We start from the raw sequence: 16,142 nt of genomic DNA on the forward strand, positions 1-16,142 counted from the left end.
GTTTTGGTTAAGTAAAATGTGGTTTTCGGAGAATACAAGGATTTGAAAGTTTTCACTGAGGTACTTGGTGCATTTGTCTTCAGTCAGCCATGTTGAATTTACAATGCCATATCTAAAAATGATAAAGTAATACAAAGATAATAAGTCAGATAGTTAGATGCATTAATCATTCATAAACCCCGTCTTATTCTTCATGTGAAGTGACCAAACTTTGCTGATTAAGGAAATCAAGTCAAAAGAACATGTTTAATATGTATATTTTCATTTAGAGTGAAGAATGAACAAATCCATTATCCCACTGTAAAGATGCATCATAGTCTGTAATCATATATTTACACATAAATATGACAACATTATACTGTATTTTCAACCAACTGTTTTTAAGTGACTAATAAATGACTATAGAGTGTCTGCTGCAAAGTGTCCAACTAAGTTATAGATTCTGGGACAGGATGATTTTATACTATGGCTGTGTTACACATGTGCTTCATAAACTGGACATCCTGTGGAGAATAAAGTTGTGTGTATGTGTCTGCTACCTACCCAGTGCGTTTGGTGATGGTGCCCAGGGTCATGGGCTGTTTGATCTGAGCCAGAGGCAGCACCACAGTGAGGCTGGGCAGCGGGGACAGCCGTGGGTTCCCCATGTTGTTATTTGTGAAGTTGTTGTACGAATCCTGGCTGCTCAGTTTGGCTAGAAACACAAAGAAATTCAGGATTACTGCAAGTGTTCTCACTGAGCAGTATGGGATGTTCCCTGGATAGCAAGGTCAGCTAAATCTCCTTTTCATGGATTTGGAGTGGAACAGAACAGACAAATTGGAACATAATGGACAAATGTGTCAATCATGAGCTTTGCCTGGTAATGGTCGCACAAAACTGAGAATCCCACTGAATACAGGAGCAACCTTTAAAACATAATTCATTTTTCATTGCATAGTGGTTCCTTTTTCAGCTCAGTGCTCTTTACAGATGCTAATAGTCATCATTGCTCAGTTTGAATTACATTAAAAATACACTCATTCATTTTTTCCATTCATTCACTTTAAATTGCAGACTAAGCATTCACCAGAGGACTCTGTTTACAAAATTGAAACACCTTTCTCTTAAAAAAAAAGAAAAAGAAGAAAGCCTCGTTTAAATCCGGTGTGGTATATTTTATTTCTTCCAACCCCTCACATGCACACACGCAAACACATATAACCCCGGGTTCAAGGCCTCCCGTGGAATGATTGGAAATAACCAACTCAAGATGCTACATTACAAAGGCTCGAGCTCTGCTTCTAGTGCCTGGCAGTCTGTTAATCAAGGCCAATCAACAGGCCCTACACACTGGTGCAACGCACGCACACACGCACACACGCACACACACACACACACACACACACACACACACAGATGATTCAAAGAAGCCCATCTCATCTCATATCCCATGCAGCTGCAGCCAAACTTAATCAGGCCATGTCAAAGGGCTTCTTAAAGGCCTAATGACCTTAACCGGCAACATCAGCAGAGAGACCACTAGTTCACTGACTCTTTAACTAAATGCATACACTTAGCCTACATCTTACTGGAAAACACATTTTAATAATATTTGTTTGAAAAGGCAGACTGACAATATGTATATGTAAAGCAGTAACTAAATCGGGAAAAACTGAAAAAGCTACAATTACAGTTACTGATAACGTCTTTTTTTTTGGGGGGGGGGGAACTTCATCACACAAGGCTTGTAGCTAGAATAATCAATAGTCTATTTCTACTTTCTACTGGTGAAGGAATCCAAATAAAAACTGCTGGCCATGTCTTGACTATGACATGTCACTGTTGGATTTTGTTTAAATGTCATCTTTCAATCCTGTCCATACCACAAACACAGTTCTGCTGACCTCTTATTTACTGGGCTAGCACAAATCTCAGGGCACACTCACACTAGGCTATCCATACAATGCCCAAGCATGGTACACTTTCCTGGCCCTGACACCACTAGAAGAGGTGTGATCTGGTATGCTGTGGTTGCTAGCAGAAGGACGGGTGCGCAACGTGGACATGAAGTACAATCATGCGTATTACACCACCTTACATAATAAAGAAATCCTGGAATGTGAGAGGGCCACCTATGACCAAAACAAGACAAAAAAGTCAATAAAGTTAGTCATGTTCTCTGTGATGCTCTCCATTGTGCTATAACGTAATGACGTATGAACACGAGGTGACCACGCACCGGCCCGCTTGCAGTTGGAGCAATGTGAGTGCAGGACAGAGAGGGACTGGGGAGAAGGGACTACTGTTTCCCAAGGAGGTTTTCACCCTTGTCCATTGGTTGGTTGGTTGGTTTGAACGGACTTTCACAAAACTGGGATGGATGATGGACCTCTGCCCAGAACAGACCCCATTAACTTTTGATGTTTCCCAGATAAAGGGAAAGACCGAGGAATTTATTTTAACATTCCAAGTTTTCCAACATTTTTTGCTGATTTCTCAGGGAATAACGCATGAACCCTGAAGAAAAATATTAGGCGTACTAAGGTGGCTGGCAATATATGAGCGAGTGCAATTAGAAGTAGAGCCTACATTTGATGATCTCAAATCCTTGTAAAGAAGTTACTGTATGTTTGGTATAAAATCTACAGGGCTATCGAGTTTGATATTGGAGTTGGCTTGATTGAATGAAGTGGATTATTTGGCATTGGCAGAGGTATATGCTCTGCCTAGTACTATTCTAGTAAATAGTACTAATGTTTCAATCCCCATAGACTATCATCAATAGCGTTTACTACACAAATAGAAATGCAACTATCTGCGCCACAACATACTACCAGAGCTAATTGTACTCTTATGGGTTTCTTTTGTAAATTTCGTTGGATGACCATTTCATACAATGAGAAAAGAAACAGTCACATAGAAACATTTCACCATAGGGGATTATAAAACAAATATATTTGTAATCCTAGGGCAATAGTGACAACAAAAAAAAGTGTATCCTGCTGATTCAATCGGTAGCCCGAGAAAAATTCCAAGTTCAAGTGCTTTCAAAAGAAATAAAGAGCAAACCTGTGGGTGTACCACAATACACTCTCTGAATGTTTTCCTTGTTCCATTTGTTGCCTTAATAGATGAGTGACAGTCTCGTAACATAAAGGAATGAAAAGGAGGGAGGGGGGACGTGGAGACAAAGAAAACAAGGCAGACATCAAAGGTTACAATAAAGGTAGAGTAGCAGAGTGCCTCGTCATTATTTGGAAGGAGCGATCAAGAGGCAACTGAATGCGAGCGGAAAGGGACTGCTGAGTGTTTTGGTCCAGTCTTTTAGATCATTAACGTGTAGCTCCGAGTTTCATTAGTCCTGCCAAACCTCTGCTTTGTGGCCCTCCAAGGCCCGTCGCTTAGACCTCCGCTGGCCAACAATGCTGTGTGACCTTCAAATGGGGAGAGGAGACCATTACACAAACCCGTCCTTCATTTCCCTCTGCTCCTCTCTTGGTCAGACTAACAGCAGTCTGTACCAGGAAAGCCCTTCACATTTCAAAAGGGGCAGAGCAGAAAACAAATCTGTACAGGAAGCAGCCTGAAAAGCCATAATGGTGCTTCATCTAAGAGGGGAGAGGAGGGTGAGGACTCCGGGTGGGGGTATCGATGAATCTAGCATCCTCATCCAAAACAGACTTTTCACTTTTGCCCAACTGCATTATCCCTCATCACCCCCCGACCTTGAAAAAATAAATCTGCTGTCGACTTTTTGAACAGGTGTGGCCAGACTGAAATGCAGAATGATGGATCGATCAAACAGTGGATCAATCTATCACACCCTGCTGTCACTCAGGCCACAGGAGTCTTAATTATCATAGGCCCCAGTGAAAACAAGTACACGTGGAAGAAGCCATCACGTACCAGCAGAAGACGATACATGAATAGACTTGAAGAGTTGGACAGCGAGGGTGTGTGGGTGGTGTTTGTGTAGGCGTGGTGGAGTGTTGTGGACAGAATGAGGCAATGTGTGGTAGGGGAGAGATCAAGACAAGTTTAGTTTCTAAGAAGTGTAATAAGTTGTGTGCACTTTTTTTTTGGGGGGGGGGGGGGGGGGGGGGGGGGGGTTGCTTGTTTGCTTGTCTGTCTCCATGATAATCCAGATATATCATGGAAGGAAGATAGGAGAAAATCTGAATGTCTGAATTTGTGTTTTTTTTCTTGTCACTCAGAAATATCACCTTGTTGCTGTTATTTTCATTTGAGAGTGGTGGAGCAGGCATATGCAAACAACTGATAAAGGGTGTGTCTGCATCCAACGATGGCTAAAAGTGGAAGTGAAATCAGACCTGTGCATGCGTTTATAATTTGACAAAGAAAATAAAATATATAAAGGTGAACCATAACTACACACACCTTTATTAATCTGATGAAAGGACTGTAAATATTTTCTGAATATTCTGCACTTGTGTGCACACACACCTTTACTCTTTTTCAAAGATTTAAGATTTCCATTTAGATTTCAGATACCACTGGTTACATTCATGTTGGCGACAAAGATGTGCAAAAAAAAAAAAAAAAAAAAAAACACAGACCACAATATCTGGCCTGAATATTAAAGGTTTTTTGCCATATTTACTGTATGACTAGGTGTTACATCTACAGTACTGCCATTACAACATTTGCCACTAGTACTATAACTACTACTACAGCACTGTTTTTATTAACAACAACACACTTCTTACAATTACACTGTTCACAGTGTAAAATAATATGTATATAAGTCTATTTCTATTTCTTACATTTTTATTATATTGCTTATTTTTGACTATTATCATTGCTTATTTCAATATTATTATCCTTTGGCTGCTGTGACAAAGAAACGTCCCCATTTGTGAGACAAATAAAGAAATTCTCATTCTCATTCTTAAAACTACTGCTAATGCTGAAAGATTTGGTCTCATCATAATCATCTTTTCAACCACCTGTTGAAATGCAGCTATGGACTTGGCACATGTTCTCAAATATAGCGGAGGTATCTGAGTATTATTTATAATCATTTCAAACGGAAAAACAGAGTTGGTGCAGAAAAAAGGCAGAAAGGATGCCAGAGGGGAAAAGGCTGGCCAAGGCTACTACAAAGAGAAAGAGAGAGAGTAAAAGAGCAAGGTAGACAGATGAGAGGCGTCTGGCAGACATATAGCTCTAGACGGAGGCCGTGATTTGATTAATGACCGGGGCGTGATGTGCCCAAGCACTGATACATGACAACCCCATGGAAAGAAGATCCATCAATGCAAATCCAGCCCCGTCGCCGTCGTCGAGAAAAAACTCTGACCCTGCCAAAAAGTCACACTGTCACCTGACCCCCGTCTCTCTTTTTCCCTTAATCCAACCATCCATCCAGCTCTCCACCATCCATCCATCTATCCATCCATCTCTCCCTGTCCCAACAGCATTTGCATTCTATTCTCGCATTAAGCCTCTCTCTTTATCCTTCGCGCACTTTCTCTCTCCTCAGCTGCCCTGTGTCACGCTATCTCATGTTTCTCTCAACTCTTTTAATACCTACTTTGCATCCAATACAAGCAGGAAGCTTCCAATGAGGAGGCGACGTGCGACAGGACAAGCTCCAAAGACTGTGTGTGTCCACACAAACACTTCGTCTTATTTGAATTGTTCTGCCAGAGAGGATATTCCAGTCAAAAGAAAGAAAAAAAACTCTTGGGTATAGAGGAAATGGGTTGGGAGATGTAAGGAAGCGGCAGGTTAGGCAGGCTGATGCTTTGGGAATTAGGAGAGACCTTGGATCTGAAGATGATATTGCAGCTGTGAGATGGAGGGCTTGAGAAAGAGAAGGAGGCAGAGTATGGAAGACGAGAAAAAAGCTACCTTGTCCCAGCAGGGGAATACTTTTATGGATACGACTAGACATTGAGCATTTGAAGACGTTTTTTGGATTGAAGATGATATTTTTTAAGCTTACTTCTTATTTCCAGGGCCAAAGAAAAAGAAAAAAAAATCTTTCTGCACGCCAATAGTTGTAGTGTGTAAAAAAAAAAAACTTTGCTGATCACTTTGCTTGACAGAACCAAACTCAAGCAAGCAAGTCTCTGCAACAGTATTTGGATCATGGGTCCTCACCAGCCACTGAAACCTGTTACAGAATAACCACTGTGGAAGGCAGTTTCTTTTTGTTTTTTCAGGGTTTCATAAACACACATACCAAAAAGAACACACGCTCAAAACAGATTTGAGCTTAATCAGACAGCATTAAAAGTTCCACTACTGAAGCTGTTGTATAAAATTCTCTCATAGCGGAATATTTTTATTATAGACTCATCTCTGAAGCTCAGAGTAGCGGAGCTTTCTGCTGCGGTCTGAAATAAAAGGATCAGTCAGTGACGCCACCGCCATACATGGCTGTGTATGTGGAGCCAACAGAAGCACTTCCGTATGACGGTGACATTACGGACCAATCCTGGGGCTGATGCCTACAACGTCTCTGCTGCAGGGGAATACAGACATGCGAGCTTGAGTGAGTTACGTTACTTGATGGAAAGATGGCAGAAGGTGCAGAGGACTGTGATGAATTGATCCTGAGACAAAAAGACAAATTTGAATAATAAACAAATACAGTAACGTTACATATAGGAGGTAAGAGGCGGGGAAATAAGGGAACAGAGAAACATTTGAAAAGTTTACATTACTCTGAAACACAATTAAAGGCTACATTATATACAATAACTAAATAGACTAACTTAAACATAAGATAAAATATGAATAAAAGCTGAAACTAGAATACAGACTAGATAAACTATAACTATAATACACTATTTGCTGAGTACACACTGTTATATATAGATAGATAGAACACTGGTGCTGAGATCATTGTGGTTCAAATACCTATAAGCTGATGATGGCCTTGTGATTGAAAACATGGCTTTCTTGTCACTGCCTGCCTAATATTAGAGCTGGGTACCTCAATACTATGGCACCAATATACAGATACCAAGAAAACCAGAATGGCATTCAGTAGGGTGTATACAGATGCCAAGACCAAGCAGACCCCTTAAATTCAGTCAAGGCTAATCCAATATCTAATTTGTTGCCATATAGCAGCTGACAGAAAGACCGTCCTCTAGATAAACATATTCAAATCTGGTTGATCCGGAAAAAACATCAAAATGTGTTCAATATATAAATAAATAAAATTCATTTAAAAAGTAAATTTGCAATACTACAGTTTAAGAACTAAACGTTGCTGCCCCTTCATGCTACACAAGAAAATAAAACCTTTTTTTTGTTGTTTTTAGGTGGAGTGTTTGGCCAGTACATAGTCTCAGGAGCATGAGGAGATACCAGGAGACCAACCCTTACATGAGGAGAGCTAGACAGGGCCGTAGAAGGGCATCAACCCAGCAGCAGGGCCGTATCTGCTCCATTGTGCGAGAGGGAACAGGAGGAACACTGCCAGAGTCCTACAAAATGACCTCCAGCAGGCTACAGGTGTGCATGTTTCAGACCAAACTCTCAGAAACTCTATGAGGGTGGCAATAGGGCCCAACGTCCTCTAGTGGAACCTGTGCCAACAGCCCGGCAGCGTGTAGCTCGATTGGCATTAACGAGGGAACACCGGAATTGGCAGGTCCTTCATTGGCGCCCCGTTTTCTTCACAGATGAGAGCAGGTTTACACTGAGCACTTATGACAGGCATTAAAGAGTCTGGATACGGGTCACATTGGGTCACACTGACCTGCATGTTATAGCAAACAGTACCCTGACTGCTGTTAGGTACCAGGAAGAAATCCTAAGAGCAACTGTCAGACTGTACACTGCAATGTCTGGCCTCATGTGGCCAGAGTCTGTAGGCAGATCCTGGATTACAAAGGCATGGACGCCACTGACTGACCCTCTTGTTCACCTGACTCCGATCCAATTGAGCACCTATTGGACGTGATGTATCGGTGCATCCGGTCCCACCACAGACTGTCTCGGAGCTGACTGATGGACTGATCCCACAGAACACCATCCACCAAGTCATAAGGAAAGTCCATTGACCGTTGTTACGTCATTTTGTGCTTAACAAATTATATATAGTCAGTAAAGATTTTCATCTTGAATCCTTGTAGTATCACTATAATCATCAGGCCAACTGTCTCCGTAAATGTGACACTTTCAGTCATGCCAACTGCTTAGGCCACATGACAACACATAATAGCCATTCCATGCCAACTCACCTAGGGCCTCTCAGTTCATGTCATGGATTTTCTTGAAAAAATGAATCTTAAGATTTCTGTAAAATGAATCTTGTCCGATCCTATAGCTGTATTCCAAATACTTTTTAAGTTATGATTTTTTTCAGTTTGGCCAGAGTTGCAAACTCTTGCTAGTTATTTTTTTGTGTATTCTAAACTTGACTAATCTCTCATTTTCCACTGGACTGGGTTGGGTTTTTTCAAAACATTCGCGAGACCCTTAGGAAACTTTTTAACATTTATTATTTTAAAACTGTGCAGCATTAATGTAGTTCTATCACATCTAGAGGTTAGTTGTTCTCCAAAAAGAACTGACTGCCACAGATATTGTTAAATATAGCTTACCATTCATTCCTTGAAGTTTCCCAGACATGTTAGAGGAGGGAGGGATTAAAGCAGGGCAGAGGAGAAGAATGAGGAGTCCTGCAGACTGCAGGAGGAGAAAGCTGTTCTACCATCCCAATTCCCCCAAGTATCATTATTAAAACACTCACTTCCACAGGGGGAGGAAATAGAAAGAGAGAGGAAAAAAAACAGAAGGAAGGAAAAAGGGAGAGATAGGCAGAAGGGAGGGCTAAAAATGGTTGAACACAAAAGGGGAAGAAAAAAAAAGAAAAAGGAGTGGGGATCCCCCACTGGACAGAGTAAAAACAAATTAAAAGAGCCCTTATAAAACACAGATGCTGCAAAGAAAATAAACTTCACAAGATTTACTGTTTTGCAAAGGAATCTAAAGACTTGTGGAAAAGACATCAGGCTTTTTTTTTCTCCTCCTTCCTTTTTTCTTTCCCTCTCAGGTAATGTTGCAGCAGAGACATCTATCTCCTCAGTATTCCCTCCCCCCCTCTCTTCTTTCATTGTAGGACGATGTTGCTTGTCTGCTATTTTCAGTAGGAGTTAAGAGTCGAGGTCAGGCCGGCCTGTGTGAAAATGGCTTCCTGCCCAGTCCCCCGCTCCCAAACCGCAAGCTAACGGGGAGGTTTTTATTAACAGCCCTATTTGGGAACATTTTTTGGACATTTTGTGTTTTTATTGACGTTTCTCATGTCAGGCAGCTAAAAAAAACAGACGCTCTAAAAAAATTCCCAGGACATGATTTTCCTAATTTTGTCGTAAAACTTGAGAGCACAGAAAAAGTGAGACTTTACAGTGTGTAACATGCTGTATATGGCATTCGAGTGCCGTGGCGGTTTGTGCTGTAATGAACAGGAAAAACCAGCAGGCGGGAGGGGGGAAAAAAAAACTACAACAATACAGAAGCAGAACATGTCTACATTCAGAAATACACATGGTCACTTCTGACAAACAAGCAAAGATAATCATGAGAAAACAATTATGTGAAAGGAACGCACGCAAACACGAAAACACACGCTCTTGCACACAAACAGCACCCTGAAATCAAATCTACAAGTTTACAGCATGTCAGTATTTACAAGGCTTCATCAGACTGCACTGAGTCTCCAGCACGAAGAGCTGGGAGGGGGTCAAACAGCTCCACTGGATCAGATGACACCCACACTCCAACCATATGTGTGTGTGCAAATGTATACACATGTGTACAAGTGTGTAAAAGTGTGTGTGTGTGTGTGTGTGTGTGTGTGTGTGTTTACCTCACAGTAAATAGGGATGGGTTATGGCCACGATTGGATGTTTGGGAAAGAGGAGAGGGTGGATCATGGGTGGACTGTTTTTTATTCCTTTTTTCTCAAATCAACATTACTAATGGAAAATTGAACCTACCAATTTACAAAGTAACACTTAAAATGGACAAGATGTGGAGTAAGTGCCTAAAAGCACACTTGTTGTAGTTTTAGGAAATTTGTTAGTGAGTTATTTGATTTGTTAATTTGAATGAAGAAGGAAAAATATTCAGGCCTTTTAGGAGAGGAACGTGAAGAAGCTTTCACAGTGTCTTGTACTTGGCTACACTATAAAAAAAAACATTTGTAGAACTTATTTTTGTAGCCAAAACACAACATTATGTCAAATATGAAGACTAAAACAATACATTTTGGGATCAATTCATTCTATCTGCATCTCCTAGCTAACACTGATAAGATAAATCATAATTTCACATTTTTATTTTTTCTAAGATTTTTATAACCTGCACACCTGAGGGAAAGAAAAGGCTAAAATGCCGTGAGAATAGATGGTTGGTTTAATATTCAGTGGCTACAATAAGATTTTTTTTGTTAAAATCCTCCTCGCAGAACATGCACTGTTGCTGCTTGTTCTTCTTCTCCTTTTTCTTTGTGTTTTTTGGCAGATTGCAAACCAGCTTTAAAGCTGCATACCGCCACCTACTGTATCAGAGTGTGAAGATGCCATGCTTGCTGAGTCCACGAAAAAAACCTACGCGTTATCATCCATATTTATCAGCTATTATTTCTCTGATACGATAAATAGCCGATAACATAAATTTCACATTTTAGGGCCAATCATTTATCATCCCATACATATTGTGCATCTCTTGTTTAATAACATTGTAGACTGTAGGATGCAGGATTAGACCGATACTGGACTGATCATTTCTGAAATAAATAAATCAATTAATTAATGGTTGATTTCCAGAACACATTGTGTTTTGAATTGGGCTTTTCTTTCTTAAGATATTAATGTTGTGCTAGGATGGACAAATCTAAGTAAAACTGCAGCTGAGGACACTTAAGACTAAGCACAAATGCACTTTAAACTATTTTTATAATTTAGTTTGAGTTGGCCCCCAAAGACCCTAACCATATCATCGAGGAACAAAAATATGGAGTAAAGAGAAGGAGGAAAATCTCATCATCATTTTCTTCAACGGCAACACAACAATAAAAATGAACCTCATATTTTGTGTGCACAATATTTTAAACAATACAGACAACATAGGTATTTTTTAGCGTTTTAATTCTCAATCAAAAATAACAGAAGGTCCGAAGTAAAGGAAACAATAAGGGCACGGATAATAACATGTCACAGCTCTCCTGCACTGTCTTTATGAGAAACTTGATGAAAATCAGGATCAGGCCAAACATTCAAATTTTCCTCCATGATCATAATATATAAAAGTGATAAATGGTGATTTTCCTGCAGTCAATGCATTTTTTTTTTAACTGATATTTTATCACAACAGTCTATCTTCTTTCATCTGCATTAATCATCCAGCCCTCTCATGCGCCACACTACATTAAAACACACACAGAGAGAGAGAGAGAGAGAGAGAGAGAGAGAGAGAGAGAGAGAGAGTGAGAGTGAGAGTGAGAGTGAGAGTGAGAGAGTGTGAGAGAGAGAGAGAGACAGAGAGAGAGAGACAGAGAGAGAGAGAGAGAGAAAACTCTGATTTGAATGTGTTGTTTAAAAAGGAGCCTGATTTAATTCTGATTGACTGACATTACAGTTCTGTTTGGCAGTGACAGAAGCTCTGCTTAAATAGCAGGTAACAACTGCAGGGCCCTTTTGATCCGAATTAAGCCGACAGGGTTTTGACAGCATTTGAGTCTGAATGAACTCTGTGTCAAAAACACTTAGACATGATACAAGAAAACAGGTAATTTAAGAGTAAGACAGGACAAGGTTTCCTCTCAGAAAACTAGACGTGACGTAAAACTTGAATCTAAAAGGTTGCAGGTCATTTTCAAAAATCACTTGTGGAAATTATTTTTTTGAATGCATTCAGTAAAAAAATGTTAAGTGTATCCTTTAATTATTCAATGTGGCAAGTATGTTTTCAGTTGTTTTCAAATAAGATGAGATTTTTATGACGTGTGTCTTCATGCTGTAACACAGTATTGCATAGACATACTGGTGACTCAGTTCCCACTGCCATATTAATGATAATTAGCATTATATCACATAATATAATAATTAGTTCTGGAGAAAAACATTCCAGTCAAGTGCTTCCTACATTATATACTGTACATCCACAAATAGATCAGTAGGTGTACAGTATAAAACAGGAGAAGTTTTGGACTTTATCAAGTGTATACTTTCTATTGGAACAAATTAGGTTACACAACCCCACACTGGAGTAAAACAAACATTTTAAAAGGAGTAATCTTCAAGAACACACAAATAAAAAAGAAACAGGGGGAAAACAAAGACATTTATAAAGAAGATAGACACGCTGCAGCAGAACAAAGGCGGAATGTAAAACCTATTGATTCTGTGACAATGGAAGGCTTTGGCTTTACAGAGTGTGCACTTTTCACATTGTAGGAAATAAGCTGGAAGCCACAAGTGCTGCCTGTGTGTAATGGCAAGCCAGCTTTATTTCTTTATCTCTACCTTCCAATTTTGCAAATCAAATAATGATGAGTGCAGCGGCGAGCACCCGGTGATAAGAGGGTTTAGTGGTTGTGGAGATTGAGTTATTAGGGTACGCATAAAAAGGACAGAGGTCTCTGGCGGAGCCCAAGTGCCGGCCAAGATACATATTCCTCGCACTGTGTATTTTTGGTTGCTTTAAAAGCCCTAAAAGTACAGGGGAAGGCTAATTTTCAGGGTAAACAGCTTGTTCGATTGCAGTGTGGTTTTGCGCTGAGCTCTCCGTTTATTGACTCAAGCCGAGCTGGGCTCTGGCTCCTCTGCCGACCACAGGGAGAAGCCTGCCGCCGTAGCCTGCAACAAATACAAGCCGCTAACACTAGCTTACCTTTGATGGCACACAACTGTTAAATCAAATGTACTGAGTAATGTACAAAGCCTAATCCTCTTGACTATATGGCAGGTTGAGGGAAAAATGCTTTTAAAAGAACATCTGCTCCTTTATGAAAGCTATTTGTCATGTCCTATTCCCTGCTGCCTTGTAATTTGCAGGGTAAATTATCAGGATATATTTACAGTACGGTGATGCTGGTGATGCTGGTTTATGTGTGTCCAGTGAAATACATGAATTATTATAATTAACAAACTGTCTACAGAAAATAAAATCTTCATTTTAACAGTTTAAATGTTAAGCATAACATCTTGATGAAAAAAGGTCTTCCGCCATCATCTTCTAAAGACAATAATGACAGAAGGAAAGAAAATGCCTAGCAGACAAAGATTACAGCTGAGAGGTCTCAACAGTCAGCAAAAAAATGCTCAGACTGCCTCTTTAAAAAAAAAAAGCACAAAAAAAAAATTTCTCCAAAGGAGGGCTGCAAGTTGTTTTAGCTGGAGGAAGTGACCATTCATTAAAAAAGCCAGAGAAATTTCCCCTCTTTTTCACTGTTGCTAGATTTGTATCAAGGCAAAAACCTTGCAGCACAACTCAAGCTTTACAACTCCTTTCCTCTGTCTCCACAGCCCGGCTGCTCTGCTCCTCCCTCTTCAAGCTGACAATCCTGACCACACAGCACCACACAGAGGACAAGTCTGGTACTAGAGTACAGTGCTGCCACTGAGCTTTAATGCAGAATTCAATGACTTTGGGTAACTATAGTAAAAGACTTCAATTAACTACTATTCATATATTAGCCCTGCTTTATTAGGGATTGCCACAAGATTCTCTTTATTTAAAACGATCTCATGTTCTGAAAGAACAACCAATTCATTGACATCTTGGAAAGTTATTTTAGCAGTTTCAAGTGACAAATGTACTACCCATCAATGTTTCCTGATTATCCACAAGTCATTTGGCTGTTCCTATTTATTTGTAGCTTTTAAGTGAGAAACAGAAGCACGGTAAAAATGTCCATGGATAAAACAAAGGGAGCGATGCTGTTGTCACTGATAAAACGTGTGAACTACGTGTCCCGGTATGCACGCTGTGTTCTGTGTGCTCGCAAATGCAGAAATACACAGGACAAGGTCAAACAGAGGGAGGCACTGACAACGTTAGTCTGCGTGGAAGTCCTGACCCCTCTCTCTTCCGCAGGAGCTCTCCATGACTATGCCACTGCCGATGCATATACAGAGCACCATATTTCTTGCTCTGTTTTGCCAGAAAAACTATTAGCTTTTTGGATTTATGAAGGAAATCTTTATTAAACAAAGGAGAGACAAAAAGGAATACTTTTCATTTTAATTGTCGGTGTGTTTTGTGAGTTTAAATAGTCCTCTCTGTGTTCTGTTGTGCTACCTTTAGTTTATAGAAAACAAAGTAAACTGAAGTATACAGTACATTCCAGCCAACACATGACAAGGATATACCTGGTTGTATTTGGCCATTTTAGATGATGGTAAAAATCAGTGAGAAGGATAGTTTTAAGGTAATATTTAAATTCTAATATCACATTTGCATCAAGGCATTTCATTTTCTGGATAAGCAAGAAACAGCACAGACATTCACATCCGGTTGTTTATTCATCAGAGCACTCGCTGACCAGAAATTGTGAAATTTTCACTACCATGACCTTTTAAAACTGTTTAGGAGACATATGATATGATCCTTTTCAGCAAACAGAGTTCTGTTTACATGTCTTTTAGTTTAAATTACATTCTTTCACTCTTAACTTTGTTAATGGACTAAATATTTAAGGAAGTAATATTAATTTCTATAATTCCATGACAACTAGGCATCTGCTGAGAAAGATAATGTTATATGAACAGACGCTACAGATCAGATACTACATTGTTTTGTCAACTGATGTTTCCAAAAGATCTTAATAAAATTTTCTTATTTCACAGAACATTTTCTAAACTCTAGTGTATCACTATATATACTGTATATTCAATGAAATTAATGTTACATTGTTTTGCACTGAACAAGGTGTGTCAGTAACAGCCATGGTCAATGCTGACCACGCTATGGCTAACTATGTGAGGCTCGTAGCCACAGAGTAGTGACATCATAGCAACTACAATGGGGTAGAACAGGTAAGAAAAAAAAGTTAAAATAAAAGCTCAAAATTAAAATGAACAAACTTGGTAAACAACTGCTGGTTAGCGCAGTCTCAAGCTGGACACTGATCCAAGGCGCACAGCTCATCATGATGACCGAAATCTGGACAAGTCATCTATCTCACTGTTTCATACTGTTTACACATTTTTTCTTTTCTTTTAAATGAACATGCTAACTTGCTCTGTTAAATCCATCTTCAACGTAAAAGAGATTTTGACTTCCACTGTGCTCTGTAACTGTTTAACTAACAGTAACTATACTTAAAAACAGGGTCACAGCGAGGTCATGTACATACGTGTCACACACCAGCAGTTATGAGGTAATGTTTCCTTGGCATCGACCTCTGCAGAGCGTTGGTGTTTTTCACCACACGACGATGACTGACGAAAGGGAGCACTGAGTTGGGGGAAGGGGGGGGATAAAACAAAAGTCCAAACCTAAATAAGCAAGCCGTCAGACTCTAATAGCAGAAAGGAAGTGCCCCTTTATCAACAAGTGAATTAACAGTTTCCCGTCACACCTTGTTTTTTGCCTCCCCCCTTTCTCTCTGAACCAGCGCCAGGGCCCAGATGGCCCCGTGATCGGACCACCAGGGCTTCTGCTCGGTGAGGAAACAAATCTGTTGCACTGACTAATAGCCTCGTGTTGATGTTTTATGGTTGAGATGTGTATGACCAGTGCTGTGTATACACACGAAAGGCAGCCGTGCATAGTAAAAAATGCACACCAAGTCATAACTGTCATGAGAGTGTTGCAGAAAAGGGAAAAGCAGAGACATTGAACAGTATTTCATATTGAAAGTAGACAAACTGACTCCTAGTCAGTAGATAAAAGCCTGATCTCCATCTACTGCACTACAGGGCAAACACAGCCACAAAGAAATATGAGGGCAGATCAAATTAAAATATCAAAGATGGTTTTAAGATTATTATGAGTTGTTTTTGGAGCACTCGAAACCTGTTTGCACTGCACTGCTGTATTATACAGTCCTGTGGCTGGATCTAAAAAACATCTGAGTAATAAAATTCTACAGTGGCTGCCATATTCCTGGTATAGCCTCAGCAACCCTCTGCCCTGTGCACAGAAACTGCACTTTCTAATCAAGCCTTGTA

The 16,142-nt window shown here is 40.0% G+C and overlaps 1 protein-coding gene across 4 annotated transcripts in view; it reads right to left on the reverse strand.

The window, feature by feature from the left end:
* The window catches only part of bcas3 (BCAS3 microtubule associated cell migration factor), a 345,864-nt gene that overhangs the window by 256,261 nt on the left and 73,461 nt on the right, over positions 1 to 16,142 (reverse strand). For all 4 annotated transcript variants that reach the window (XM_037120193.1, XM_037120185.1, XM_037120201.1 and 1 more), the window contains exon 16: positions 544 to 694. In XM_037120193.1, the coding sequence (XP_036976088.1) occupies positions 544 to 694 (151 nt within the window). The remainder of the gene's footprint in view (positions 1 to 543; positions 695 to 16,142) is intronic.

The sequence above is a fragment of the Acanthopagrus latus genome, chromosome 2, assembly GCF_904848185.1.
Source record: "Acanthopagrus latus isolate v.2019 chromosome 2, fAcaLat1.1, whole genome shotgun sequence".
Taxonomy (NCBI): Eukaryota; Metazoa; Chordata; class Actinopteri; order Spariformes; family Sparidae; genus Acanthopagrus; species Acanthopagrus latus.